The sequence below is a fragment of the Euleptes europaea genome, chromosome 17, assembly GCF_029931775.1.
Source record: "Euleptes europaea isolate rEulEur1 chromosome 17, rEulEur1.hap1, whole genome shotgun sequence".
Classification (NCBI taxonomy): domain Eukaryota; kingdom Metazoa; phylum Chordata; class Lepidosauria; order Squamata; family Sphaerodactylidae; genus Euleptes; species Euleptes europaea.
This window is the reverse complement of record NC_079328.1, coordinates 15,742,884-15,769,974: the sequence shown is the minus strand read 5'-3', so window position 1 is coordinate 15,769,974 and position 27,091 is coordinate 15,742,884. Positions and strand designations below refer to the sequence as shown.

The window sequence follows — 27,091 nt, the reverse complement described above, 5'->3', positions numbered from 1 at the left end:
GGCAGAGTAAAACCAAAGCTCTCAGGCCCAGCAGACAACGGCCTGCCCTTCCTCTTGAGGTATTAATCTTCTGGAGACTCTAACAAGTAGGCAACAACCCTGACATTTCTCTTCAGACCCTGACCCCTGCCGATCCTAACTCTGAAGCACGTACATTCCAGTGTATTCGACTACTACAATCCCATGTGGTATTACTGCTCTACCCTGTTCTCTTCGGGGTCCGTCTCCATTGGAGAGGTCAGTTTGTTTTGCAAAGCAGCTGCAAGTTTTTTTGAAGTTTTCTTCAGAAAAGTGCTTTCGGGATGAACGTTACTGATGTGCACGTACAAGTCCTCTTGTGTCGGGCCGGTGTAGCCGCAGTCCTCGCAAACGAACAGTTTATCTCTCCGTTGCTTGTAGGCGTATTGTTGCTGTACTCCGTGGATCTTTTTAAGGTGTGATTCCAGAGAACAGCGCTGAGTAAAAGCTTTGTTGCAGATCTCACATTTGTATGGACGGATTCCTGCAAGGCAACGTAAGGCATTTTAAGAAAGAGGTTTTAAAGAACACCCAATGTTTAAAGTCTCTATGTTCATTGCCGGGTATTATCACAGAGCTGAAGGTTGTTTTCAGGGCTCTGTGCGCATGCTACGTTTCACTGGAAACGCACAGAGAGTAGAGAGCGCAGCTGGGTCCTCAATTCAATTTCCGGAGAGTCCGTCCTTTTGGTTACAAAGAGATGCTTGAGAGCTTTTTGGGCAAGGCCTGCTGCAGTCTTTGAAGCCGTAGAAGACTGAAGTCAGGCTTCAGTGCTTTAGAGAGCTTCCTTCCCTTATTAACGGCTATAAAAACCAGAATAAAGTACAAGCCTGCCTCAGAGATATTGCACAATATCGCAATAAAGTGAGTTGCACAAAAAAAACCTTTTGTTTCCCTGTGCATTTATCTTTACATAACTTTACACTATCTACAGTATATGCTTACACTATACTGTAGTCTACTAAGTGTGCAATAGCATTATGTCTAAAAAACAATGTACTGTAATAATAATGAAAAAGTTTGAAATATTGCGAGAATTACCAAAATGTGACACAGAGACACGGAGTGAGCACATGCTGTTGGAAAAATGGCGCTGACAGACTGCTTGGAAATGCAATACCTGCAAAGCGCAATAAAGCGAGGTGTGCCTGTATACCAAAGAGTAAAAACTGCAAAATTCAGTGGGCACAATAAGAGCATAAGGGAACCTGATAAGTTTACTAGTTAAAGTAGCTGGGTGTTCCTGATGCAGAGATTAATTTTTAAAAATCTCAAAATACACTTGACCCTTGATATTTTGCAGTGTTTGCATTTGGCCTGTCCCCCTCTTCCTAGGGATGCTTTTAAAACAAGTTCTGAGGGCCAGCTGTGTTCGTTTGTTGAACCAAAATGAAACAAGTTAAGCGGCACCTTAATCTAGGATAAGGGACAAAACTGGAGCTCCCGACAGCAGTCAGAAGCAGACTGGGAAACTACGGCTGTTACCGCACTAGGTATTCCCAGCGATGTATTAAGAGTTTGAAACTGGTATAAAAAATACTGTTCGCACTTTCTGTGTATTCCCAGCGATGTATTAAGAGTTTGAAAACGTTATAAAATATACTGTTCGCACTTTGTTTGGCCCCTTTAGCTGTGAAGACGTCTTCCAACCATTTATAAGCCGTGGTATCCAAAAACCCTTTTAAAGCGATGTTTTTTATAACATTTTCAAACTCTTAATACATCACTGGGAATACAAAGTGTGGTAACCCCCTACCTCTTACCAGTTCATTATTTAGAGTTGTATGTGAGCTGTGATTCAGCAGGAGTGTAGAAAAATATTTAGAATATTGTACTGGGTGCAGAAGGCAGTTTTCTCGGAAGCTTGGCTTTTGTTGCTGGGTTTTCTGTTTTTCGAGAAACAAAAAGCAAATTTCCAGCCTTTATAGCTGAGAAGATGCATTTGGAAGTATGGTAGCAGTGTCTCTCAGGAGACACACCGGAGCTGAGTAAGACTTACTAGGAACCTGCATAGCTCCTATCCTGATTTTCTGAACCAGATTGTGCAATACAGAAACATTTCAAAATTGTGCACATAAGAAAAAATGTGGCCAATTGGTATAATTTGCATAGATCATAGAATCTGGATTGTCTGCACATAGCTTATTTTGTTTCTAGAACAGACTACAGCCTGTCCTGCTCACAATACCCAGCTATAAACAGGGTTGTTTCTGTAGTCGGACAATCACAAGCAAATTGATTTAGCAGTAACTAGAGCATTCTCTACTATTTATTCATAGATATTTCTAAGAGACTGAAAGTCCAAGGTATTTCTCATCAAGCAGCCTTCCATATTACCTGTATGGGTCCTTACGTGTCTCTTCAGATCAAAGGTGTCATTGAATCCTTTCCCGCAGAAGGTGCACAGGTGTCTCTTCACTTGGCTGTGACACTTCACATGGCGGTTGAGCATGCGCTGCAAGCGGAATCCCTTCCCACATAACTCACAATTGTGCACTGAGGCATTACCACAGATGCCTGTGGTGAACTGTGAAATGGAAATAAAACTGGTTCAGAACTGTGGGACTCTGGAGTTAGTCTCGTCTACAGTCTGTGTGCAAATGTCCAAAAGACATGTCTTGGGAGACCATTAGTGACACAGGAGTTGTATGGACTTGTCTGTTCATGTAGACTGCAAATTTCAATCCAGCTGTATAAGAAGAAGAGCTGGCTTTTATATGCTGACTTTCTCTACCACTTAAGGCAGAATCAAACTGGCTTACAACCACCTTCCCTTCCCCTCCCACAACAGACACCCTGTGAGGTAGGTGGGGCTGAGAGAGCTCTTAAGAGAACCGTGCCCAAGGTCACCCAGCGGCTTCATATGTAGGTAAGATAAAGGTCCCCTGTGCAAGCACCAGGTCATTCTTGACCCATGGGATGACATCACATCTCGATGTTTTCTAGGCAGACTTTGTTTACGGGGTGGTTTGCCAGTGCCTTCCCCAGTCATCTTCCCTTTACCCCCAGCAAGCTGGGTCCTCATTTGACCGATTTCAGAAGGATGGAAGGCTGAGTCAACCTTGAGCCGGCTGCCTGGAACCAACTTCTGTTGGGATCGAACTCAGGTTGTGAGCAGAGCTTGGACTACAGTACTGAGGCTTACCACTCTGTGCCACGGGGCTCTTGGCTTCATGTGTAGGATTGGGAAAACCAACTTGGCTCACCAGATTAGCATCCACCACTCATATGGAGGAGTGGGGAATCAAACCTGGTTTTCCAGATCAGAGTCTACCGCTCTTAACCACTACACCACGCTGGCTCTCATAGAATTAGGGAATCTTGGAGTGTCTCTTCACCATCCCTCTGGATGTCACTGCTTAGACTGGCAAAAAGTAGGGCAAGCAGTGCTCTGTTGGAGGGACTTAGTGTGGCGGATGCACCCCTCACAGTGCTGAACTCCACTCATGGCATACAGTACCTATTTGGCAATCTGTACCGTGGATGTTGCCAGTGCAGGAAACACTAGTGCTCCACTTGGTGACAGAATTGGGCCAATTCCTCTGTCATGGATTATACAGACTAGGCCTGGGACACCCGCACTATGTAGCAGTCCGTTGTGTGTTCTCTTCAGTTCCTGTGTATGCGGTGCCTGGTTTGGACAAGGACCATTGGGCACATGGAGAAGAGCGTCAGCCTTCCCCCTTGAGCTGTTTTCCATGCCTGAAATGGTTCCAGGGGTGCTATTTGTCCCACTGGGGATACCCATATATATCCTATACATAAATGTCCTCAACAGGCCAAACACTGCCACCCTGGACTGTTTCAGGTCAGGAAATTGGCATGGGAGGGAAGGCTGAAGCCCCTTCTCTGCATGCACTGTGGTTCCATTCTGAACTGGCCCCTGCAGGCACAGGAACTGAGAACCTGTCATTCACATTTTACTGTTGCACAGGATGGAGACCTCGGAACTAACCTCTGTAATCCATAATGTATGAATTGGCCCTTTTAGAATAAAACAGAGCTAACCTTTCAAACATCCGTGGAACATCAGTGCAGGAAGCCCTGTTGAACTCTACCATGGAGTGGATAGCTGCTAAGCTACTCACAGTCTTTTAGACATCATTCTGAATAATAATCATGTATACAGATACCCAGATCCCTTCATGTATAAACTTGGTAATGAAGAGAAAAATGCAGCAAGGATTTATGGATGATTTCAGTAGAAGTACATTTTAATTACAGCGATTATGAGCTGTGATACAACATTCATAAATCAGGTTAATGAACTTTTACATCATTTCGGATTGTGAGTGATCTTTGCAGATTAACCATTGAAGAGACTCTAGTTTACAAATAGAGTTGTTCATAATTGTGTATCTACAGTAAGCTGAAAAACTGGTCACAGTTGTGCCTCTGAAGTCAAGGAGCTAGTGAACACAGACTGTTACGCCAAATTGGATTGACAGAACCACTGCTGAAGAGAGCTTTGACTCTTGAAAGCTTATAGCCCAAAAATCTTTTTGGTCTCTAAGGTTCTACTGGACTCGAATCTAACTGAAATAAAGCACAGAGCTTTCAACTGGAATTGCTATTGGGAAAAGGTATTTGTGCTTTGTGCAGAGATACATCCCGACATTTTAAAGTCACTACTTCAGATATAACAAAGAGCCTTGTGACACCAGTTCTTCAGATCAGAGTCCACTGCTCCAAACCACCGCTATTAACCACTACACCACGCATGGCCCAATAACTGATGGGCAGCCACATAATCGAATTTGTATGCGATCAAGAAAGAAGGTGCATTTGATGTAAATGTAAGCTTTATGATTAGTGTATGTTCAACCTTTATTTCACAATGTTTTATAATGCATCCCTTATCTGTAACCCTTCTGCACTAATCTTAGTGTTGGGGAGAATGAAAGCTGTGTGTTTGTTTTCGCAGTCAATTCACATCTGACTCATGGCGATCCCTGGTGGGGTTTTCAAGGCAAGAGACCTTCAGAGGTGGTTTGCCATTGCCTGCCTCTGCCTCAGGACCCTGGTGTTCCTTAGAGGTCTCCCATCCAAATACTAGGGCTGAGAGTGTATGACTGGCCCAAAGCAACCCAGCAAGCTTCCATGGCAGAGCGGGGATTCAAACCTGGGTTTCCCAGATCCTAGTCCGACACCAGTGTGGTATAGTGGTTAAGAGCGGTGGACTCTAATCTGGAGAACTGAGTTTGATTCCCCACTCCTCCACATGAGCAGTGGACTCTAATATGGTGAACCAGGTTCGTTTCCCCACTTCTCCACATGAAGCCAGCTGGGTGACCTTGGGCCAGTCACAGTTCTCTCCGAACTTTCTCAGCCTCACCTACCTCACAAGGTACCTGTGGTGGGGAGAGGAAGGGAAGGATATTGTAAGCCAGTTTTGATTCTCCTTAAAAGGTAGAGAAACTTGGCCCATAAAAACCAACTCTTCTTTTTCTTCTGAACCATTACACTACACTGGCTCTCTGAATGAAAGTTAGCGTGACTGAAATCTCTAACCAGGCTTGTCAGCAAAGGAGAACTTGTAGCCTACTTCCTTTGGCCCCGGCAACCAGAAGCATGTGCTGGCAACCTCTAGTCTGGTATGCAAAAGTAGCTCTTGGCCCCCACCTGAAAGAGGATACCACAGAAAGACAGCCAGTCCACCAGTATGTATGTGTTTTTGGGAATGGACCAAAAAAATATTTCTTAGGGAGTTCTAATAAAGCATTGGTTTGTATTCACTTTGATGACTGGCTGAGCATTCCTCTTCTTACCCTCGCTTTTTTTTTGGGGGGGGGGGAATCTTACAGGCCTGCTGAGGCCTGGGCTGAAGGTTTAACCACCCTGTGGGACCCTTCCATGCAGCCAGGGCCGATTGGTGCCGAACAAGTGGAAACGCTTTCACATCTGTGGGGAGTAGGCTAAAGGCGAATCTCCACATTCAGAGGCAATACATCAGGGAAGGCTTCGGCTTTACGCCTTGTTTGTTGGTCCTGTAGACCAACCAGTTGGCCACTGTGTGGAGCAATTGCTATTATACTCTTATTGAACATGTCTTTGGAGGCATTTAACATCTGAAATGGTTAGGTATCTTCAGCCTCTCCCCCCTCCCCATTTGAAAAAGTGAAATGGTAGCAGCACATGGCTTTTTAATGGGTCTGGAGAGAAAGCCCGCTTGTAATTGTGGTGATTTGGGCTCCAGACTCTCTGGCTGGGACCGCCCACACAAAGACCAACACTCATTGCCCATTGGTTCCAAGCCACGTCTCTTCTCTGGTGACTGAAGGATGCTATACCAAACAGAATGATTTATTGGATAGAGCGTTGGATTTGGAGTGGGGGTGGGATCTGAGTTCCAATCCCTGCTCAGCTATAAAGCTAGCTGGGTGTCCTTGGGGTGGTCGTCAGGCCGTCCTTCAGCCTAGCTTACCTCCCAGGACTGTTGTGAGGCTAAAACCGACTATGGATACATACCCTCCTGAGCTCTCTGAAGGAAGTGGGGGGGGGGGGGTAAAAACCTAACAGATATTCTGAAGCTGCAATCCTGGGTACACACACACTTGGGACTATGGCCCGTTGAAGAAGAGCTGAAGAAGAAGTGTTTTTTATATGCCAACTTTCTCCACCACTTAAGGATCAAACCGGCTTACAATCACCTTCCCTTCCCCTCTCCACAACAGACACCCTGTGAGGTAGGTGGGGCTGAGAGAGCTGTGCTGAGACTAACCCAAGGTCACCCAGCTGGCTTCATGAGTAGGAGTGGGGAAACAAATCCAGTTCACCAGATCAGACTCCACTGCTCCAAACCACTGCTCTTAACCACTACACCTCGCTGAGCTTTCCTTCCAAGCAGCCATGCATAGAAGAGGGCTGTTAAGATTAGTTATGTGAATGAACTCACATAACTATTTGAGGATCTGGAAAATCAGAAGGTTTCTTATGTCATCTTATAATACTGTCCCTTTTTTCAGTCTGCTAGATCTGAATTCTTCAATCAGTTTGCAGACTCAGCTCCAAAAGTTAGGTGTCCCAGGAAGCCCTGGAGCTCCTGATTGATGTTATTTATTTAGAAAATCCCCATGCTGCCTCTCCAGAGATCCTGCTTGAGGTGGCTTGGAAGCTTAGCTGGACATCCTCACAGAGGTGGTTGGTCACCTTTGCTGAAAGGCCACTTGATGACCGTAACTGCTAATCTTCTCCTGCAACGTGTAGACACAAGTGTGTCTAGACTTGCACCAAGTTACTTGGGTGTGTACCGAGCCACCCTCTCCTTTCAAGTGCGGCCCAGCAGGTCAGGGCACTATTGCTCATAACCTGAGTGAGGCTACAATCCAGCATGGATTTAAACCCATGTAAATCCAGTGGCTTCAGATGGCTCAACCATATGTTGGATCGCAGCAAAACCAACAGAGTGGGCATTTCCAGTATCATAGGCAGAACTACTTCATTAGATACAGACTAGATAGTTCCTGGACATAATCCAGTCTAGGTTAATCCCTAGTCAGGAGTGTACTAAATTATCTGCGCTTGAAATAAATGGAACCTAGCATTGCTTAACTGTGGCAGCAGTGTGCCAGTGCCCAGAACTTTTTGCCATTTACCCGAAATACTACCAAAACAGATCTCACTGGGAGCTGAGTCATAAGAGCAGTCTGATGCAGCAGTTACCAGTCAAAAACAGCACAGATCATCACTCTTGGCTTTGCAAATCTGCAAATCACTGTACCCAGGAAGACACGGGCTGGCGTATGCGCCAGCCGGCTCCTCACTGCTCTGCCAGGATCACAGGCAAATCAACCGGTGGCAACCAAGTCAAATCAGCCTCCAGCTATAAGGGAATAATTGTCCGTAAATGTCAGGAGTCTACAGCCCCAAGAAGGACTAATAACAGTCTGTACCTTGATTTTGGATCTGACTGTGGGGTGGGTCACTGCCAAGTCCAGAAGTGCCTCCTCTGCAGTGGATTCCGGGGCAGAGACATTGGCTGTCTCCGTGTCCCTGCTGCTGCTGCTGCTGTCTTCACTACGATAGTTCAGGAGGACACACTTTATCTCTCCTGGAAAAAAGAACAGAAGCACGTGAGCAAATTGGCAGGAACATGGAGCATTCAGGCAAAGAGTTCTCCTGCCCAATCCCAAGGGCCTAGGATAGATAACCTTACACTCACTGTTCTACCCCTCTCTCTGGAAATGAAAAGTCAGCTTGAATAAAAATGTCTTACAAGGTTTCTTGAAGATAACACAAGTTCAGGCTTTGGACATTTTCATAGGAAGAGAATGTCAAAGCTGAGGGTCCAACAAGAATGCCTCTCTGTGCACCCCTGTGGCTAGGGATGCCAATCTCCAGGTGGTGGCTGGAGATGTCCTGGGATTACAACTGATCTCCAGGTGACTGAGAATCGGTTCACCTGGAGAAAATGGCCACTTCTCCCCAAACCCCACTCTCCTCAGGCTCCACCCCCAAAATCTCCAGGTATTTCCCAACCTGGAGCTGGTAACCCTACCTGTGGCCCTACCTTGGTGAATAGAAAGTATGCTTTAGAGCAAGGGTATCAAACATAAGGCCTGCGGGCCAGATTTGGCCCCTTGAGAGCTCTGCAAGCAAGCCAAGGCAGCCACTCCTTCCAGTCTCGATCTGGGCTGGTGAGGCACGGCACGGCCCGACCAAGTGACATTTATGTCATATCCAGCCCTTGTAACAATTGAGTTTGACACCCCTGCTTTAGAGAGTGTTTCCAGTCAATCTTAAAACTCATGCTGAAATATAGAAGCGCAGTAGTATGCTGGGCCTGCTTACCATTAGGATTTTATAGATTATTACCATTACCTTGAATTTGATCCCAGAAGACCATATAGCCAGACCCTGAAACACTGATGTGTTCCTGAAACCTTGAGGCCAGCAGCAGTATTTTACACCAGTTGAAATTTCTGAACTATTGTCAGGGGCAGTCCAGTGGATAGTACACTGGCCTTATAAAAGCATAAGTGATGATCTTGGGGTCTGCCTCAGGTGAGAAAGTGATAGGTAGAGCTGACAGAAAGCATTCTTGGCTGCCACTGTAGCCAAGGTAGCCAAGCTGAGGGAAAATCCATTGTGCTGGATTTTATTGTCACCTTCTGATGAAGTAGATTCCTCATTCTCTTAGCCAAGGCACAAGGGGGAGTTAGAGACCGCTTCAATGCACCTATTTTTGGTTGACAGAAAAATGACAGGCACAATCCAGCATAACAGTCATACTTACTTCAGTGGGACATTTGTTAATCATATGCTTAACCTTTCCACTGAAACCAGTGAGCTGAAAAGCACTTTGCACTGGATTGTACTCTTAGGGTGCTTTCACACATCCCAAATAATGCACTTTCAATCCACTTTCAGTGCACTTTGCAGCTGGATTTTACTGTGCGAAACAGCAAAATCCTCTTTGAAACAATTGTTAAAGTGCATTGGAGGTGGATTAGAAGTGCATTACTCAGCATGTGTGAAAGTGCCCTTACTCAGAAGGAATAACCACATGCATCTTGTAAGGAAAAAAATCTGGGAACAGAAGATGAGATTCCTGCCTGCTCTTGCTTGTGGGTCCTTCCTGCAAAGCATAATCTGACAGTGTTTTTCCAGTTTCCTTTCCTATAGGCATTTTCTGTAAAGGAAAAGCATAATGTCTAAGCCAGCCCTCCCTCAGTGCTATTGATGACTCCTTTAGTTCAATGGTGAGCTGGAAAGTTCCCAATCTGAATCTCAGCTCAGACATGAGTTCATTCAGTGGCATTAAATTATTCTCCCAATGCATCTACAATATAGGAATTGTAAAACACACATGCCGGGCAGCCAATTCCTGAAAGGGGGGTAGATCCATGGGGTCCAGGTGCAGCGCAACCACGCCTCCTCCTCAGAGGCTTCTCAAAAGCCAAAAAGAAAAATCAAACAGGTAAAATGAAAAGGATATGCCCCTGTTACCATCAATGGGGCTGCGCCACCAAAAAAGGTGGTGCAGCAACACCGCGGCGTGAGGGGGCATTCCCGGGGTGAAAGGGGTTCGCCCCCAGGAATGCCCCTCCACACACACCAGAGCAGGCTTTCCCTTTTGGGAATTCCCTGCTGACGTGGCTACACCTGCAGCGGGGGCCAGCTCAATTCCGTGGCTCCCAGATGCCGGCATGTTTGCCCCTGCACTGGCATAGGTGCCACTTTATTCTGTGATAAGGTGGCACCTATGCTGGCGCGGGGTCACACCAGCTCCTAAAGAGCTCCAGACCCCTCCTTCAGGAATGGGCTGTTAGATACAGAACAGTTGCATGGGTTACTGAGATGCACAAGAAACCCTGTGAACAGGTGGCAGAAATTAAGATACATTTGCCAAGGTATCACAGGATGCAATCGTTTGCAAGTTCCCTTCAAGAATTGAATATATTTGCAATTTCCCTTACAAAAAAATTAAGACATTTATACTTTTAAATTCCATCAATATGCCCAATAATACAATTTTATATGTTAACTAAGTTACAAATTATGCATTTTATGTTGTTCAGTCAGTAAAATAAGCTTAGTTTTGATAGGAAATTGTATATCCTGTATATATCTCAAGTTTTCCCAAAGTGTCTGGTTTAAAAAACAACAACTTGGAAAATATACATTTGTCCTTTCCCCCTCTGTGGCTTCAAAATGTCTAGAGATTTCACATCTATAGTTATAACACACTCTCAGACCTGGGGCCTGCCCCCAAAGCCAATGTAACAAAAGTGGTGTGTATATAAAAATTATCCCACTGACCTCAGTAGGAAGAAAAGCCAGCATGGTGTAGTGGTTAAGAGCAGTGGTTTGGAGCGGTGGAGTCTGATCTGGAGAACTGGATTCAATTCCCCACTTGTCACGGTCTCTGACATAATTATGGTATTTTGTGTACATGTGCAGAATTAATTCCATGTAGAGCTTGAACACAACATACAAACTGCAGAGTTTGTGTAATGAAAAGCCTGGCAACAGCTTCCAAAATGCAAATGTCCTTAGAACAGGCTGAATGAATTTTCTCAAGGTCTGAATTCTTTCAAGAGCTAACTAACTTACCCTGGTCTTGTCCTTGAAGGGAGAAGAACAGTCATTCTTCACTATCTGCCAGAAAGGTGTATCTGAAATTACCCTTCCTGATTCAGCTGCCAGCTGTCAGCTGCTCATATCTCAAGAGCAGAAAAGTCCTGCTATCCTCAGACCTTGAGAAGGTCTACTCAAAGACCTCAAGGCTATAAGTGCAGTAAGCTTCTTGCTTTCTATAACCTTGCTGAAGGCTATGTTTCCATGTTTCCTACTGACCAGATGGTTACATGTTACAATGTGAGCAATAATTGTGTTTTATGATTTATATAGTTATATATTGTATTGTAGATTTCTAAATAGTCTCATTTAATGCGTATTGTACTGAAGATGAGAATGGTATTAAAATTGAGTATATGGAGTGATCATGGAGCTCAGAAATGATTGTTTATACTTTAAGCAAAATAGACTGAAAGGAAAGGAAGCCCATATTTGGTCATGGGGAGAAGCTAATAACCTGAACAGCTGCAACTGTACATTATTGCACTGCTCGTGTTATCTGAAAGTGGGGAGGAAGATATCCCTCCTGATGGTAAAATCAACACTCTTAATGAGTCTGAAACAGTATAAATACAGCCACAGTAAGCCCAGAGAATCAGAACCTTCCAAAGGCTCTCAAGAAAAGGCTGACTGGTATGTATGGCTTAAATACATTACTCTAGACTTTATGAATTAGATACTTTGAACTGAATCAGAATAATTTGACTGTTATAATTTAGAAGTTGCATTTTGAAACTGAATAGTATGTAAGGCTTGCTTTTACTTCATACATTGTAAATACATACATTGTTCTTTGACAAGAGTTTTTATAGAAGTGTTAAAGACTTGATAATCTGCATTTACACATATTTTACTAGAAGTATATCAATAAAAAGACTTGCTTTTTAAAAGTAGGTAAAGTTGTTGAGTCCTGCTTACTCGATGACTGGCTGAATAAGATAACTTCACTTCTCAGTAAGTGATACATTCTAAGAGCCTGTCATCTGAACAGCATGACCCGCTTCACACTCCTCCACATGAGCAGCGGAGGCTAATCTGGTGAACTGGATTCATTTCCCCACTCCTACACACGAAGACAGCTGGGTGCCCTTGGACAAGTCACGCTCTCTCCAACTCACCTACCTCACAGGGTGTCTGTTGTGGGGAGGGGAAGGGAAGGTGATTGTAAGCTGGTTTGATTCTGCCTTGTGGTAGAGAAAGTAGGCATATGAAAACCAACTCTTCTTCTTCATCATCTCTTGAATTGGATGTTCCTCTCTTTGTCTAAACCTAGGAGCTGCCCTCTGACCCCTCCACCTTCTCTCTCAGTAGCCTTTGTTCCCCTTTCCACATGGACTGCAATGGAGGTAGACGTCTCTGCAGGCTTCTCCTGTAGAAACAAATATCTCATACTTGCACTCCTGTGATACCAGACCAGCTAGCCATTTATGACAGGGAAATGTACTCTCTAGATTAGGTTTCTGTCTTGTTATCAACTGCAACAAGACTGTTTTTTACGATCTACTTCTTGGGAGGATTGATTTACTGCATTCAATATCATGCTTCCACGACTGGACAAAACTCTGCTACATTAACCAAATATATACCCAATAAAGACAGACCCCGCTCAGAGTGCAGTACTGACCAGGAGTGATGTCTACAGTAAGGTCAACAGCTGCTGTGACGTGTGTGCATCTAACTATTCTATTGCGGGGTTGCCAATATTCTTGCTCTGCCTTAGTTCCTGCACCATTGCAAGTTGTGTAACACATACATGCTGTATGGGAAGTCGCATTCGGGAACGTTGTATTTGTTCTGCTAACTTATCAACACAGCTTTCAAAAGCACAGGAATATTGCTAAAACAAGACAGCTGGAAATCCCCTTCACCTGACACTTTCAGAACTGCACACCTGATTGTGCTCAGTAGATGTTTGGATTGCTTTATAGCTCTGTTAATGGAGGTTGGCAGATAAGGCTCTGTTCCCACCCTGTGGGACTTTCAGTGGGAAGGAGGTGAGAGGATCCTCCAGTGTCAGGACAGTTGTGCTCCAGAAATGCTGAGGGGCAGACGCCTTCATCCTCCCGATCACAGTTAGTGTGATAAACCATGAGAAGAGGAGATGGAGAACAAGGGCTGCTGGGATGATTAACACCAGCCAGATGTAATCGTCCTCATGACTCTAAGGGAGGGGTGGCTGGATTGCAAAGTGCTAAGAACAATTAAGGAATCTAAGACAGACAAGACTCATGAATGCCTTGCCCCCATGATAGAGTCTGGCAGTTCAAAATCACAACTGTGCCCGTGTTCGGGACTCTTCCCTGGCCTCTCTGGTAGATACATCTTGCCAGGACACCGGTAATTTAGTAGTAGAAGAAGAGTTGGTTTTTATATGCCAACTTTCTCTACCACTTAAGGAAGAATCAAACCAGCTTACAATCACCTTCCCTTCCCCTCCCCACAACCGACACCTGTGAGGTAGGTGGGGCTGAGAGAGCTCCAAGAGAGCTGTGACTAGCCCAGGGTCACCCAGCTGACTTCGTGTATAAGAGTGGGGAAACAAATTGTTCACCAGATTTGCGTCGGCTGCTCATGTGGAGGAGTGGGGAATCAAACCTGGTTTTCCAGATTAGAGTCCACTGCTCTTAACCCCTACACCACAATAACTGTATTATATGTATCTGGACTAATGTTCTACAAATTTGGAAAACACAAATGGGGATTTTAGAACAGTTTGCACAAAAAGCCAAAGCTTATAACCAGGGTTGCTAACTTCCAGGTGGTGGCTGGAGAACGCCTTCTATTACAACTGATCTCCACTTAAGACAGATCTGTTCATTTGGTGAAAATGGCTGCTTTAGAATTTGGAGTCCATGGCATTATACCCTGCTGAGGTCCTGCCCCTCCCTAAACCTCACCCTCCTTAGGCTCCACCCCCAAATTCTGCAGGTATTTCCGAACCCGGAGCTGGCGAACCTACTAATAACTGATAAGAAGCAGCTAAAATTCTGTATGGGAAATTATCAGATCTATATGAAGTATGCAAATAATAGTTGTGTATATAGGGTTGCCAGGTGCCCGCTGGTGGAGGGCAAACCCCCGGCCATTTACTCCTCTGCCCGCCGATCACCTGAGGGTCGGCAGGCAAACATGCACGCGCGCACGTATACGGGGCGCAGCACTTTTGGTTTAGAACCGGAAGTTCAGCCTCGCGAGGGGCCTTATACCTCTTAGTTTGAGTGGTAAAGGGCTGCTTTACCACTCAAACTAACAGGTAAAGGCCCCTTGCGAGGCGGCACTTCCGGTTCTAAACCAAAAGTGCCGCATGTGTGTCGGCGCGCACACAATTACAAAGAAAAGCCTCCCGCCGGAGGAGAGGAGGCACCTGGCAACCCTATGTGTACATAAAAATGGAATCTACTATTAAAAAATATTTACTATTAAGAAGCCATAAAGTTAGAAGTAAATGGGAGTTGATTTTGGGTGAAAACGCATGGTCGCTTTAGCCTCCTTTATTCCCTGTTTCAGCCAGGTTCCAGCCAGGATCGAATGCATGAGTTTCACCGAATGTGCGTTCGATCCTGGCTGAATCCTGACTGAAACAGGGAATCAAGGAGGCTAAAGCAGCCATGCGTTTTTGCCCGTAGTGATTAGGACAGGCAGGGCAAGGGTCTGGTCATCGGTGGTGGGTAGGGTTGCCAGGTGCCCGCTGGTGGCGGGCAAACCCCCGGTAAAGTGCCCCTCTTTTTGCCGACCAGCTGAGGGTCGGCGGGGAATCGTGCACGCGCAGGCCCGCGCACCAGCTGGGAAGCCTCTCCCCTCGCCTCCCTGGGGCGAGCGGGCCGCCCGCTGCAGCCGCCCGCGCCAGGCGTCACTTCGGCACGCACGCACATGCACGCGCGCACTCCAACAGAAACCTCCCGCTGAAGGTAAGTGGGACCTGGCAACATGTAGCATAGCAACATGCAGCACGTAGGCCACTGTGTGGCCTGCCAAGCCGTGTATCTGATGTCTAGTTACTGTCACCAAGAGAATGGTGTTCTCTCTAAGGTTTCCAGTGAATGTCTTACATCAATGTGGAACAAAAGGATTAAAAATGTTTCCCTTCTGATTGGTCAAGTTTATGATGGGTCAGGGAGTGGATGCTTTAATCGTTTTCCTTGGCCTTAGAACCAATGAGACAAAGGCCTCAAAGGTAATGAGTTTTAATTGGCTGAACAGAGAGAATAGAAACCCAGAACTGAGAAGACAATGGAGGCTGGATGGAAAAAGGCCTAAGTGAGCTGACTCATGAGAAGTAGAGTCTTCCAGGAGCAACGCCTTGGCGCCCTCATTTCTTCATCCAGGATATCCTGACTAAAGGAAAATTAGTAGTTTCATAAGTGCGCCAGTGTCTTCAAGATACCATACAAGCCAAAGAAGAGCCCGGCCAGAAGGAAGACTTCTAAAGAACACAAGCATAACAAATGTCCAGTTAAACATTAATATCATCCTGGTACTTGGTCTGCTTTACGTCTCAGTATAACTAGTGAGCATAAGATAATCATGTTGTTTAACAGGCCTTGACAAATTTTCTTAGAATCTAGAAGCCAGACCATAAATTCAAGAGCCAGTCTCATTTTTCAACCTTTAGGTTTCATATTGGAACAACAGTCTATATATCTAATTCCCACATGTGCTCCCTGCCTGCGGATAGCTAAACCTGTAGATTGGGGGTACACTCACCCCCCAACAGATGTTTCTTCAAACTGCTAAACTATAAAGCTGGATATTACCTGCTCCCAAACTTCCATTACTGATTGACCTACACAAAGTTTTGCTACAGGTTTATCCCATGAAATTAACTTTTATTATCAATTATTGTTGGTCATTAATATCTTGATCAACTGACAATGGGATATTATATTCACCAAGCTTCTGTAATACTTGTAGCATTTCTTAAGAAGAATGAAATGGCTGCATAATTAACATGCAATGAAAGTTTAAAATGCAACTTGCCCATATGAACTCTGGGGATATTTCTTTTTTGCTAACAAGGGTGACTAAAGGTTCGATTGCCAGTACTAATAGCAGAAGAGACAATGGACAGCCAAGTCTAGTTCCTCTGGCACTATTAAACAAGTGTGAAATATGTCCATTTACAGTTACTCTTGTCCAGAGATTCTTATAAAGATAACCGTTGTTTGAACGTTCCACCCAAGTCATAACGGTTAGAATATGTTTTACATATCAAATGACATAATGTGTATGTTACAAATGGTATGTGTTTCCACTAACATGTGAAAATAGTACCTATGGTAATATAGAACATCTATTTATACATACAATTAACACCACCGCTATTCCCACATCCACAGGTATTTTCACATAAAGGTAAAGGTAGTCCCCCTGTGCAAGCACCGGGTCAACTATGACCCGAGTCAACCTTGAGCGGGCTACCTGAAACCAACTTCTGCCGGGATCGAACTCAGGTCATGAGCAGAGCTTGGACTGCAGTACTGCAGCTTACCATTCTGCGCCACGGGGCTCTTTTTTCACGTACTTAACAGGAATCCAGTATTCATCCTGTTTTGATGGCAGCATGGGAGATCTCACATCTCATACTCTCACCTTGCACACATTATCTGGGGCCAGAGGAGATCAGAGAAGCCAGCAATCGAATGGGCCCAAGTGGGTGAGATAGTGGTGGCAACAAAGGCAAGGTTGCTCATAACCTGGCCAGCGGGAGCAGGCATGTGCCATAGGGTTGCCAACCTCCAGGTACTGCAGCGGGTAAGGTCACCCTTCACGTCCTTGTGGGTTACTTCACCCTTCACGTCCTTGTGGGTTACTTCACCCTTCTGGCAAGTCCAATTGTAATCCAAATGAAAGTGGCAAGTAATCCAAATGATAAGTTCCCTTATTTTTCAGAGATAGGCTGCCGCTGTCCAATTCAAAGGAAACAAAATGGCGAACGGAACAAAAAGACGACCCCTCTAGATCCTTGGCCGTTTCGCAGAATGTAGCTTCTTCAGTTAATTTTCTTGAATTATAAGTGGGCAAATTGCCTCTATAAAAATGTATATACAATAAAATTGTAATATTCAATAATTACAATGCAATATTAACATCATGCCAAAAATAATAAACTTACCACATCAGAAAGGAACATGACCCCTATGGGTTCTCTATGCCTCTGAAAGGTTAGTTAATGGTCAAAATAGTTCCTAATTTATTGCCAGCATGAGCAGGTACCAGGTGTGACGAATTATCCATTGTCTTAAAGTTACAGAAAGCATGATAGATCCAGCTCATTGTTTAGTCCTAATGGCGCCAAAGTTTTGAATAAAAAGATCAGTTTTGTTTCCTGTCTGTGAAGTATTTTTGTAATGTCCTGAATTTTATGAGGTTGCGGTTTGAATTTCCATAAGGCAAAGAATCTTATGTCGTCGGCTGAATGGCCCTTTTCGAGGAAGTGCCCAGTGAGGGGAGCCTCCAGGACCTTCGCGCGAACGCGTGCCCTGTGCTCCCCTATTCTTAATTTTAATTGTCTCATTGTGGACCCCATGTAAATTAGAGAGCACGGGCAGGTAATTCCGTACACAATATTTTCAGATGAGCAATTGCTAAAAAAATCCAACTGGTATTTGAAATTAAAAGATGTAGAACTAATTTCCTTAACTGGAAGACTTAAAGCGCAGACCGAACATGTTCCGCATTTGTAATGTCCCCGAGGTTTACTGCTAAGTTTTTTAGAATAGAAATCTGTTTTAATTAGATAATTACCCAAAGAAGCAGTCCTTCTTAAACCAAAGAGTGGCAACTGTTGGCATCCCGGTACATCTTGTAAAATGTGCCAGTGTCTTTTGATAATCTTCTTTATGTCTTCAGTTAGATGGGTATATTGTAGTGAGGAGAAAATTCTTGAGTGGTCAGTGTGATGCACACTTCCCTTGAGAAGATTTTTCCTCTCTCTCCCAGCTGCCCGTTGTTTAGCTTTTTCAAGAGTAGTCCTGGTAAAACCTCTGGAGAGTAATTTATCCTCAATCCTATGAACTGTAGAAAGGTAGTCGTTTTCAAATTATGAATTCCTCTTTATTCTCAAAAATTGGCTAATTCTCAAAAATTTTCTCCTCACTACAATATACCCATCTAACTGAAGACATAAAGAAGATTATCAAAAGACACTGGCACATTTTACAAGATGTACCGGGATGCCAACAGTTGCCACTCTTTGGTTTAAAAAGGACTGCTTCTTTGGGTAATTATCTAATTAAAACAGATTTCTATTCTAAAAAACTTAGCAGTAAACCTCGGGGACATTACAAATGCGGAACATGTTCGGTCTGCGCTTTAAGTCTTCCAGTTAAGGAAATTAGTTCTACATCTTTTAATTTCAAATACCAGTTGGATTTTTTTAGCAATTGCTCATCTGAAAATATTGTGTACGGAATTACCTGCCCGTGCTCTCTAATTTACATGGGGTCCACAATGAGACAATTAAAATTAAGAATAGGGGAGCACAGGGCACGCGTTCGCGCGAAGGTCCTGGAGGCTCCCCTCACTGGGCACTTCCTCGAAAAGGGCCATTCAGCCGACGACATAAGATTCTTTGCCTTATGGAAATTCAAACCGCAACCTCATAAAATTCAGGACATTACAAAAATACTTCACAGACAGGAAACAAAACTGATCTTTTTATTCAAAACTTTGGCGCCATTAGGACTAAACAATGAGCTGGATCTATCATGCTTTCTGTAACTTTAAGACAATGGATAATTCGTCACACCTGGTACCTGCTCATGCTGGCAATAAATTAGGAACTATTTTGACCATTAACTAACCTCTCAGAGGCATAGAGAACCCATAGGGGTCATGTTCCTTTCTGATGTGGTAAGTTTATTATTTTTGGCATGATGTTAATATTGCATTGTAATTATTGAATATTACAATTTTATTGTATATACATTTTTATAGAGGCAATTTGCCCACTTATAATTCAAGAAAATTAACTGAAGAAGCTACATTCTGCGAAACGGCCAAGGATCTAGAGGGGTCGTCTTTTTGTTCCGTTCGCCATTTTGTTTCCTTTGAATTGGACGGCGGCAGCCTATCTCTGAAAAATAAGGGAACATCATTTGGATTACTTGCCACTTTCATTTGGATTACAATTGGACTTGCCAGAAGGGTGAAGTAACCCACAAGGACGTGAAGGGTGAAGTAACCCACAAGGACGTGAAGGGTGACCTTACCCGCTGCAGGACGCATTACATCCGGACTTGGGTGATGTTACAACCCTAAGGGGCATTTTATGTTTATTTTCCAACATATGTATATAGCTTATTATCTGTTTTCTATACTGTGTGAGATGAACTAGTTAAGTAAATTTGATTTCTTCAGGAGCCTCGTGCTGTTGTTCTTATAGTAACCATACTTATTCAGCATAGGTATTTAGTCTTATTAGAACCTCCAGGTACTAGCTGGAGATCTCCTGCTATTACAACTGATGTCCAGCCGACAGAGATGAGTTCACCTGGAACAAAATGGCTGCTTTGACAATTGGACTCTATGGCAGTGAAGTCCCTCCCCAAACCCCGCCCTCCTCAGGCTCTGCCCCCAAAAAGCTCCAGGTATTTCCCAACCCAGAGCTGGCCACCTTAATGTGCCTCCCAGCACCATATTCACCAGCTGAGCAATAGGTAGGGTTGCCAGGTCCCCCCGCCACTGGCGGGGTAAGGGGAGTAGGGTTGCCAGATCCAGGTTGGGAAACTCCTGGAGATTTGGGGATGGAGCCTGGGAAGGACAGGGACCTCAGTGGGGTATAATGCCATAAAGTCCACCCTGCAAAGCATCCATGTTCTCCAGGGGAACTGACCTCTGTAGTCTGGAGATGAGCTGTATTTCTGGCATCCCTAGTGACGTGCCGTGAGCCGCGCTTGAAAAGGGGACAGCTGGAGTTGGGTCAGCCTGGCCAGAGGCCAGGAGGGGATCGTACTGGGCAGGCTGGGAGAAGGCAGTGTGAGAAGATCAGAGCTGATAGTGGATATAAAGGATCGACAGGACCAGGGCAAGGAGGAGAGCGAGGATCTAGGAGAACAGATTGCAAGAACAGGTATAAGAGAAGCCAGGAGAAAGCCACAAAGGCCCAAGGTCAGAAAAGGCCAAGGAGTGAAAAAGTCAGGACTAACAAGCAAGGTTCCAGGGCCAGAGGGTGGGTGTGACCCTACATGTTTTGTAATATGAACAAACAAAATAAGTTCACAGCCATTCAGTGACTCTGTGGGCATCACAGAAGGGTGGAGGGTGAAGGCTCCCCCCCCCCCAAGAGGAGTGCACAGTTGGTCTTTCTGCAGAGACACAGTTGCCGGCTTAGTGCTTAGCTGTGCAGGACGCTCCCCAGCCGGGCACCTGACCCCCAAGATCAAACCACGTAACATTCAACCAAAATACAAGCAAAGAATACACAGAGACCAGTTTGGATGAAATGGCACAACTTTATTGATTGCAGCAGCAAGGCATTGGCATGGCATGGGGGCGTATCTATCCTATCATCGACCTGCCACCCTGCAGGCTGATGCACAGCTCCCAGCACCCCTGCTGGGATGGCTAGAGATGGCAGTTCAGGGACACACGAGGGCAGCAGCCAGCTGTGTGGTCCCCTGCCACTTGGAGGGAGGCCCGCCTGACAGCCCATGGCAAGGCATGCCACCCAGACAGCCTCGAGTGAGGCTCGTCCCTGGCAACCCTCCATCTTGACATGTCCCCATCCGGCCTCCCCCAAAATCCCTTACTGGGATCCTCCAAGTGGGAAAATGGGCACGCAGGCCGCTTTCCCCCCCAAACGGGATACTGCCCCAATGCCAAACCGCCCAAAGTTGTGCGGATCAAGAAAACCTTAACCAACATTTTAAAACAGCGGTGGGTGGGTCAAACGGAAACAAACAGAGAGCGCAGGCAGGCGACCCCTCCTTTTATGCTGAGAAGTCGGACCTGAGTGAGAAACACCCCAGGTCCGACTTCAGGAGGGCCTGCCCCCCAGGAGCCTTGAGCCCATTGGCCCATTTAAACTGGGCTCCCAGCCCCAATGGGTGGTCACGTGGCTGCCACCATTGCCGCTGTGCAGCTGCTCCGAGCAGACACGGAGGAGCCCCCAGCCCGGCCAGCAGCCCCAGGGGCTCCCGGCTCTACTGCTGCCCGCTGCCCCCAACTCCGGCCTGTCCGCACCCCGCCTGGCACAACCCGGCAACCTCGGGCTCTTCGGTGAATCATGGTCGCATTTCTTTTATAGGCAAAAGCTTTTCCCCCTAAGAAAATGCATCCAACGAAAACCTTAGCTATACTCCTAATTTAAGTAACATTGTGCCTAAACTTTTCACCATTTGTCACATAACCCTCACTGGCACACTGTTTTGTATCATGTGCATTGGCCCTAATAAAAAGCATTATGTTTACTTTAGATTTTTTGTGTTTTGATTTTGGACCAGCATGGCTGCAAACAGCAATTGTCTGTCATGGAGGTGTGCCATGGTTGCGACATATGGACTGGCTGCTGCTTTATATGTTTCATCAGTGGCTGTCAGTGTACTTCAGCAAGCCCCGAGATCCAGTTGTTCTGACCAGGATAGACACTCATTTTTTTTAAAAAAAGCTGTGAATTCAAAGGTCTAGGAGACGGCAGCAATAGATTGTTCAAATGCTACAGCGTAATAGAAATTGTGGATTTAAAAAAAATGCCTTCCAAAAGTCCTCCGGCAGCCAAGCAAGCAAAGAGTGCCACCTTCCTGTCCAGACTGCATTCTTTCCAGAGAGATCATAACAGAAAGAACATCCTGAGGATGGGGAAAGTGTGGAAGGGGACATGAGAGGGTTGTGTTGTGTGGATTCTCAAAACAGCAGCAGCAGCAACAAATTCCTCTAGTCTGGAAGCCAAGGCAGAGGAAAACCTCAGGGTGTAGATGCCACCCCAGAAGGAGGCGGCTTCTAGAGAAGGAAAGTCAGGGGGTGGGATTTATATGGGCCAACGGTGTAAAATGAGGTGGCCATTGCCAATACCATGACCTCAAGGAAATCAGGGTGGGTGAAAGGCAGGGTGAGAAAGGGTGCCATGGGTGTAGGGGTGATTCCAGGGTCAGGGCATGGCACAACTTTCTGGACAGGATCAACTTCGTGACCTGGATGGCCCCAGGCTAGCCCGATCTCGTCAGATCTCGCAAGCTAAGCAGGGTCTGCCATGGCAAGTATTTGGATGGGAGACCTCCAAGGAATACCAGGGTCACGACGTGGAGGCAGGCAATGGCAAACCACCTCTGAATGTCTCTTGCCTTGATAACCCCTACAGGGTCGCCATAAGTCAGCTGTGACTTGACGGCAAAAAAAGGGGAGGGCTTTCCTGCCACTTCTCTCCTCTCTCTTAGGGGGTTACCACACTTTGTATTCCCAGGGACGTATTAAGAGTTTGAAAATGTTGTAAAAAACATCGCTTTAAAAGGGTTTTTGGATACCACGGCTTATAAATGGTTGGAAGACGTCTTCACAGCTAAAGGGGCCAAACAAAGTGCGAACAGTATTTCTTATAACGTTTTCAAACTCTTAATACATCGGTGGGAATACACAGAAAGTGCGAACAGTATTTTTTATAACATTTTCAAACGCGTAATACATCGCTGGGAATACAAGTGCGGTAACCCCCTTAATTTGCCTCTAGTTTTATTTGCATTTCTGCAGTACAGAATTTGCAGCGGAGGCCATGCAAGTTAATTGGCATTCTTGGATCTCATGATATCCAATAGACCTGCAGGCGTCTCCCGCTACTTCTAACGGGCGGTTTCAGTATCTCACTTCCCTCCCCTCCCTGCAGCTCCACACCACACTCGCTTTCTCCCTCCTTGTTGCCTTTTGTGCACACTTCAGAAGGGGATGGGAGTTCCAGACTGATGCACACAGCTGGGAGGGGGGTGTCCTGCTCTGGATTGCCAGTCAATCTAAAGTTTGCAGAGCTTCTTTGGAAAACTGGGGTGAGGCTCAAAGCCTGGGAGATGAGTGCAGCTGGATCCCTTAGAGTTGCCAACTCCAGGTTGGGAAATTCCTGGAGATTTGGGGGACGGCAGGATTTAAGGAGGGGACAGACCTCAGTGGGGTATAATTCCATAGAGGGCACTCTCCGAAGCAACCTTTCCCCCCCTCCGGGGAAAGTTATTTCTGTCATCTGGAGGCCAGTTGTAATTCTGGGAGATCTCCAGGCCTCACCTGGAAGTTAGAATTCAAGGTGCAAGCACCAGCATAGGTAAACCTACAATAAGGTAACTACAATACAAAATTGCTCTTAGAAACATATATTAAGAGTAATTTCTAACAGGCACAACCTTGGCTGAGCAAACAGGAAATTTACAAAAGGTCCAAAGTAGATTCAATGTAACAGCGTACAAGCGTTACACAAAGATAAATATAGGCAAAAGTGCTCAATGCATATCATAATTTCAAGTCCATGCATATAGATTGCAAAATTCAAGCAACGGAGACAAGACGTGTTGCAATGGAAATCCGGTATAATTCCATTTCATATGAAACTTTTTCAAGCTTTTAGTCCTTCCGTGCTAAGTTCATTCAATATATGAAGGAGTGTGCCTTCCTTGTATATCCTATAGAGCAGGGGTTCTCAACAAGGGGGGAATGCCCCCCTGGGGGAATTGTAGGGTTCCGGATGGGAGGGGGGGAATTGGGACCACTATTCAGCAAAGTGCCATGTCCTGTAGATTATGCCCAATCGGTTAAAACGCAGTTTGTTTTTAATAACGGTTAGACTATCTTGGGAAGGGGGGGGGAAACTATATTCCGAACAACGGTGAAAGGGGGGAATGGAGCAAAAAAGGTTGAGAACCATTCCCCCCTTTCACCATTGTTCACAATATAATTCCCCCCTTCCCAAGATAGTCTATCTCAAAAGGTGCCTTTTTAAAATATTGTTTTATATTGCATTTGTTTGTTTTTGTTTTATGTGTTATGTAATAAAAATTAATAAAAAATTATTTTTAAAAAAGGTGCATTCCAAATAACATGCACTTTGCTGGACAGTAGTCCCAACCCCCCCCCCAACCCTAAAATCCCCCCGAGAACCCCTGCCATAGAGGGACCCCAACCCGTCCGAAACAGCCCCATTCTTGTCCTCGCCTGCATCCTCCAGGGAACTTTGCCCGTCTTCTCCCCCCCCCCCACTCCAAATCTGGACTAGCCGGTTCTCGGGCTGGAGAGGGGGGGAGCCGACCCGCTCCGAATCAGCTTGTTAACACGCATCAACGTTCGACGGCGGCGGGGCGGGGATCGGGAGGCGTCACGTCTGAGCGCGGCGCGCCTCGTGTCACGACTTTCCGGACAGTCAGGGGGCGCTGCCCCGTTCAGTCCCGCTGATCGGACGCGGAGAAAGGAGCCGCGGGCCGCCTGTCCCCCGACCCCCCCCCCGGGGGTCCCGCCCAGGTGCCTCTGAGGCCGTGCAGAGCGCCCTCCCGCCCTCTCCTCGGGGCCAGGCGGCCTTCGCCCCGCGGGCGGGCCTGGAGGGAGCCGGGGATCCCCTGCGCCGCGCGCGGGGGGGGGGTTGGACTAGATGACCTCGGGGGGTCCCTCCCTCCCTCCCGACGGCTTACCAGGGATGTAGGTGTCGGCTCGCTCCTCGTCGGGCAGCTGGTCCCAGCTGCGGCTGGCGGGCAGCGGGCTCCTCCTCTTCACCAGGAAGACGCGGGGCATGGCGGGCTGGGCGGCCCGGGCCCGGCCACGTGCTCGGGCAGGCCGCCCCGACGGCTGCCCCCTGCCCCCCGGCCCCTGGACCCCCACCTTAGTCCGGCGCTGGAGCCCTAGGAGACCTACCTGGCCCCAGGAGACCTACCTGGCCGGCTGGCAGGGGAGGCGAGGGAGGGAGGGAGCATGCGTGCTGCAAATATAACGGTGTCAACAAGCCTCCCTTACCTGTCGGACCGGTTGGGGCAGCTCCGCTTTGTTCCAGCCCTTCCTTAGGCATGAATGTTTGCTAAAGAATGTAACGTTTCAGATGGGGGGGGGGAATCCCGGGGTTGGTCGACGGCGCCTCTTGCCCGCACCCCTTTCCCCCCAGAATTGTGGGTGGGGGCCGTTCACCTGGGCCTTCCTGGGGGTTCAGGGGGCTCCCCCCACCCCCAGCTGAGCGTCTTTTCCTTGCAGGAGGACATCTGCAGGCACTTCGGCGCTCAGGACGTCCCCCCGCCTTTCTTCTTGCGTCTTTGGCTCTGGTGGGGAACGTGCGTGGGGGGTTGTGGCCGTGGGCTGCCCAAAAGAACAAATCGGTGGGTTCTAGAGCAAATCGAGCCTGAACTGACCCTAGAAGCGAACATGACTCAACTGAGGCTGTCGTACTTTGGTCAGATTATGAGAAGACAAGAGTCTTTGGAAAAGACAATCATGCTAGGAAAAGTTGAAGGCAGCAGGAAAAGAGGAAGACCCAACAAGAGGTGGACTGACTCTATAAAGGAAGCCACGGTCCTCAGTTTGCAAGATCTGAGCAAGGCAGCAGGAAAAGAGGAAGACCCCACAAGAGGTGGACTGACTCTATAAAGGAAGCCACGGCCCTCAATTTGCAAGGCTTGGGCAAGGCTGTTAAGGATAGGAGGTTTTGGAGGACATTGATCCACAGGGTCGCCATCAGTCGGAAGCGACTTGACGGCACTTAACGCACACGTATTGGGAGTCGTAGGGGGTAGGATGCACAGTGCGTCCCATCCTCGTGGGATGTCATCGTACAAATCTGACTTTCAAGCCAACCGGCCCCAGGCGTTTTTCTTGTCTGTGCTGCACTCCGCGATCTTCAGAGGTGTCTGCCTCTCCTCCTGAGTTTGCTGATGGAGATGCCTCCGAGCACTGCAGTGGGTGGGACGAGCACCCCTCCCTAACTTATAGGCCTCTGATGATGTCTAGGGGAAGGAGGCCGGCATTCGCCGCTTTCTCCTGACATAACTGTCATGGGTGTGAAATGCAGTGTTGTGTGTGTGTGTGTGTGTGTGAGATCCTGAGTAGAGGTGCCTGTTCCGTTTGCCCAGACCATGCATCTTTGGCAAAGGCCTTTCAATTATGATTTATCTGGGTTTGGAAATGAAAACTTTTCAAACAAGAAAGGATTTATCAGGTAGCTTCATAGCAAACGATGACAAAGAAGAAGAGCTGGTTTTTTATATGCCAACTTTTTCTACTATTTAAGGGAGACTCAAACCAGATTACAATCACCTTCCCTTCCCCTCCCCACAAAAGACACCCTGTGAGGTAGAGGTAGGTGGGGCTGAGAGAGTGTGACTAGCCCAAGGTCACCCAGATGGCTTTGTGTATAGGAGTGGGGAAACAAAATCCAGTTCACCAAATTAGTCTCCGCCGCTCATGTGGAGGAGCGGGGAAATCAAACCCATTTCTCCAGATCTGAGTCCACCGCTCCTAACCACTGCTCCAAACCACTACACCACATTGGCTCCCTAGGGGCAAAGGGACACTAGACTAGACCTACAACCAGGAGGACCAAAAGATCATGGCCTATCCCTTCAGAGATTTCCCAGGCCTTGTTCCTGAATGGTTGTTAAAAGAACTTTGGCCCTTTTATTTTTAAGATAAAAGGGAAATACACAGCAATATCATAAGAATGTGCAGCTGCAACTTTGCTAAAGGCGTGTGTATGTGGGAAACAGAAACACTTGGAGGGGGAAAACCCACATCAATATCCTATGTGCTCCAAGTTCAAACAGAACTATTTCGAACATTCAGACGTTTTCCAGCCACTCCTGATTTACTTAGACTCTTTGGTGGCCTCCTCAAAAATGGGACACAGATAATTCCCAATAAAGTTAGCAAGTGGGATTGAGCCAGTTATTTCATAGGAGTAATAATAGTAGACATATGTTGTTGTTTGTTGTTTATTTGTTATGTCCAATGGCCAGCATAAAATTGGCCTTCCAACAAAATTTAGCTACACCGTAAGATATAGCGGGATTTTTATTCTCGAGCAGAAATTGAATTATTGAACTCTCATTGG

The 27,091-nt window shown here is 46.4% G+C and overlaps 1 protein-coding gene across 1 annotated transcript; it reads right to left on the bottom strand.

The window, feature by feature from the left end:
• Window positions 1-191: 191 nt before the first annotated feature.
• OVOL2 (ovo like zinc finger 2) lies at window positions 192-24,796 on the bottom strand. The gene is made up of 4 exons (XM_056862764.1): window positions 24,693-24,796; window positions 7,911-8,068; window positions 2,356-2,545; window positions 192-502 (listed from the first exon to the last, which is right to left on the bottom strand). The coding sequence occupies exons 1-4, from the start codon at window positions 24,790-24,792 to the stop codon at window positions 192-194; spliced, it is 759 nt and encodes a 252-aa protein (XP_056718742.1). The 5' UTR covers window positions 24,793-24,796.
• Window positions 24,797-27,091: the final 2,295 nt, after the last annotated feature.

What these genes read in the sequence shown, in the direction of transcription:
- OVOL2 (XM_056862764.1), bottom strand. Translation starts at nt 24,792, where the DNA reads ATGCCCCGCGTCTTCCTGGTGAAGAGGAGGAGCCCGCTGCCCGCCAGC. An exon ending in CAGTCAGATCCAAAATCAAG is followed by an intron (nt 2,546 to 7,910) that starts GTACAGACTGTT and finishes TCCATTTCACAG; the next exon opens with TTCACCACAGGCATCTGTGG. An exon ending in ACACGTAAGGACCCATACAG is followed by an intron (nt 503 to 2,355) that starts GTAATATGGAAG and finishes GTTGCCTTGCAG; the next exon opens with GAATCCGTCCATACAAATGT.